The sequence below is a fragment of the Triticum dicoccoides genome, chromosome 4A (genome assembly GCF_002162155.2).
Source record: "Triticum dicoccoides isolate Atlit2015 ecotype Zavitan chromosome 4A, WEW_v2.0, whole genome shotgun sequence".
Taxonomy (NCBI): domain Eukaryota; kingdom Viridiplantae; phylum Streptophyta; class Magnoliopsida; order Poales; family Poaceae; genus Triticum; species Triticum dicoccoides.
Window position 1 is genome coordinate 699,806,214 of NC_041386.1, and position 2,104 is coordinate 699,808,317.

At 56.9% G+C, this 2,104-nt stretch overlaps 1 protein-coding gene across 1 annotated transcript; it reads right to left on the bottom strand.

The window, feature by feature from the left end:
* Nucleotides 1-208: 208 nt before the first annotated feature.
* On the bottom strand, nucleotides 209-1,888 carry LOC119289871 (putative serpin-Z8). The gene has a single exon (XM_037569061.1). The coding sequence runs from the start codon at nucleotides 1,886-1,888 to the stop codon at nucleotides 209-211; it is 1,680 nt and encodes a 559-aa protein (XP_037424958.1).
* Between the last annotated feature and the right edge of the window lie 216 nt (nucleotides 1,889-2,104).

A 2,104-nucleotide genomic window follows, 5' to 3' on the forward strand; every position in this document is an offset into this window, starting at 1 on the left:
GGAATATTTTATCTGCGGGACTAAATTGTATGGGGGAGTTCACAGTTTATGTGACCAACATTTTTATTGGAATAACATATATAGAAGACATCCTTTAAATATAATCAAACTGAAGCACATATAAATTCATCATAGTACAAGTAGGAGCAATGCTGTACTCAAAATAAGAAAAGAAATGTGTCTGTCGACCTCAACAGCTAGCTATCTATTACTCCTTGGAAGGGTCGAGGACGTGCCCCGCGAAGACAACAGCTCCGGTTGCCTCCTCCACTATGTAGTAGGCAAATGGATGGTCGGCAATGAAATCCACCTGCGGAGGTGTTGGAGGTGACGGAGGCCTTGCGCATCCAAGAGCCCCAACCAACACAGTGACAGCGGCGGCTTCAGTTCCTTCCTCATTTACCTCGACAACAGCCTTGTGGATAACATCCCCCACCACTATCGGCAAGCCAGAGCCATCGCCCTCCACCATTTCAGATAGGTTGCCACGCTCACAGAACGGCAGCTCAAGCCCTAGCTTCTTGAGCACGGCGACGATGCTGCTATGGAAGGACAGCTTGAACTTTGGCATCCGGAACTCGCGGAGGGCGATTTGCTGCTCCGGCAGGTGGTCGTGCAGGAACCCAGGTCGGGACGCAATCGTGTCCAGCAGCCCCCACAGGCCGTCATGGGCGTCCGGGAGAAATATGCACATGGAGAACTGTGTGTACCCGGTACGATTGGAGCCGGAGAACACCGACCGAGCAGCACACTGGGATGGATAGGCGTTGCCTGCCCAAGGATCAGGCTTGTAGCGGTTGCCAAATGCATTACCAGGGTAGCCAGTCCGACCTGGAACATGGGGGAGGGCGATATATGGTGGGTTAGGAGGGTGGCCAAACCGACCAAGTGCACCATTAGGATATGGCCTGGGATAGGCGTACGGAGAGGTGGGGTTGCGGAATGGAGGAGGAGGATAGGGACGATGACGGAAGTATGGTGGGGGTCCGGTGGAAATATAATTTGCAGACCGACCCCGACGGTTGTATGAAGCCCTCACATGGGCATGGGAATAAGGAGCACCATGGTCGGGGCCGCCATACTCACCGGACTGACCAACACGGCCATGGTTGCACCATGGGATAGGGACGATGAGAATCAAGCCCAAATAAGGAGGAGGATGCACATGTTCCTCGTGATCTGGCGCAACCATTTTGTACCGGAGTTTTAGTACCTTGAACCCGTCGTGCACGGCGACGAACTGCGACATCGTACTCTGCAGGAAGGGCACGGCGACCTGGCTGCGGGCGAGCCGGTGGAAGGGTTCGTGCACGGTGTACCTCCTGTCGAACGGCTGGTCCTCCCACTTGCCCTTAAAGTACATGGCGTTGCCGAGGACGACCCGAGTTGTTGCCGGATTTATCGATCCTTTGGGGAGAACGTTGCGGATGAGGTTCCTGGTCACCTGAGCCGCCCACGCGTTGATCTGGCCACGCGTTTCCTCCGGTGCGCCCTGGAAGTTGACTGTGCTCGCCTCGGCCTTGTACGTGCCCACGACGGCCTCGCGGAAGGCCGGCTTCAGCGGCCGCGAAAGGTCGCTCCACACGCCGCATGCGAACGCCACACGAGGACCGCCCGAGGCGGACCTGTCCTGGAGCGCGTCCGCCGCCATGCGGGACACGAAGCTCTCGAGCTCGCTACACGACCGCGCGCCAAGGATGCGGAGGATCTCGTCCAGGGTGGTGTCCCTGGCGCCGGCGGCCAGGAGCGACAGAGCTGTGTAGATGGACAGCGGCGAGAAGACGAGGTTGGTCCTGGGGTTTTCGTCCGCGAGGCGCTTGTTGAGGCCGGCGGCAAGCTGCGCCAGGCCAGAGCCGGACTGCGGCGACTTCTTGGCCGGCCAGTCCATCGTGGCCGCTCGCAGTCGCAGGAGACGTAAGTACTGATCGTTCGTGGCTATTTTGCTTTGCTTGGAGACGTAGGGCATCCGATCTGATTTGGATTTGGATTCGGTTCGGTTATATGCTTCCTTCTTTCCTCTTGTTTGACCGTCGAACGTACGTCGGTTTCACGTGATGGCTAACATGACTAGTTTGAGTTATTACCCAGCTAATACGGCCTCCCT

What these genes read in the sequence shown, in the direction of transcription:
- LOC119289871 (XM_037569061.1), bottom strand. Translation starts at nt 1,888, where the DNA reads ATGGACTGGCCGGCCAAGAAGTCGCCGCAGTCCGGCTCTGGCCTGGCG.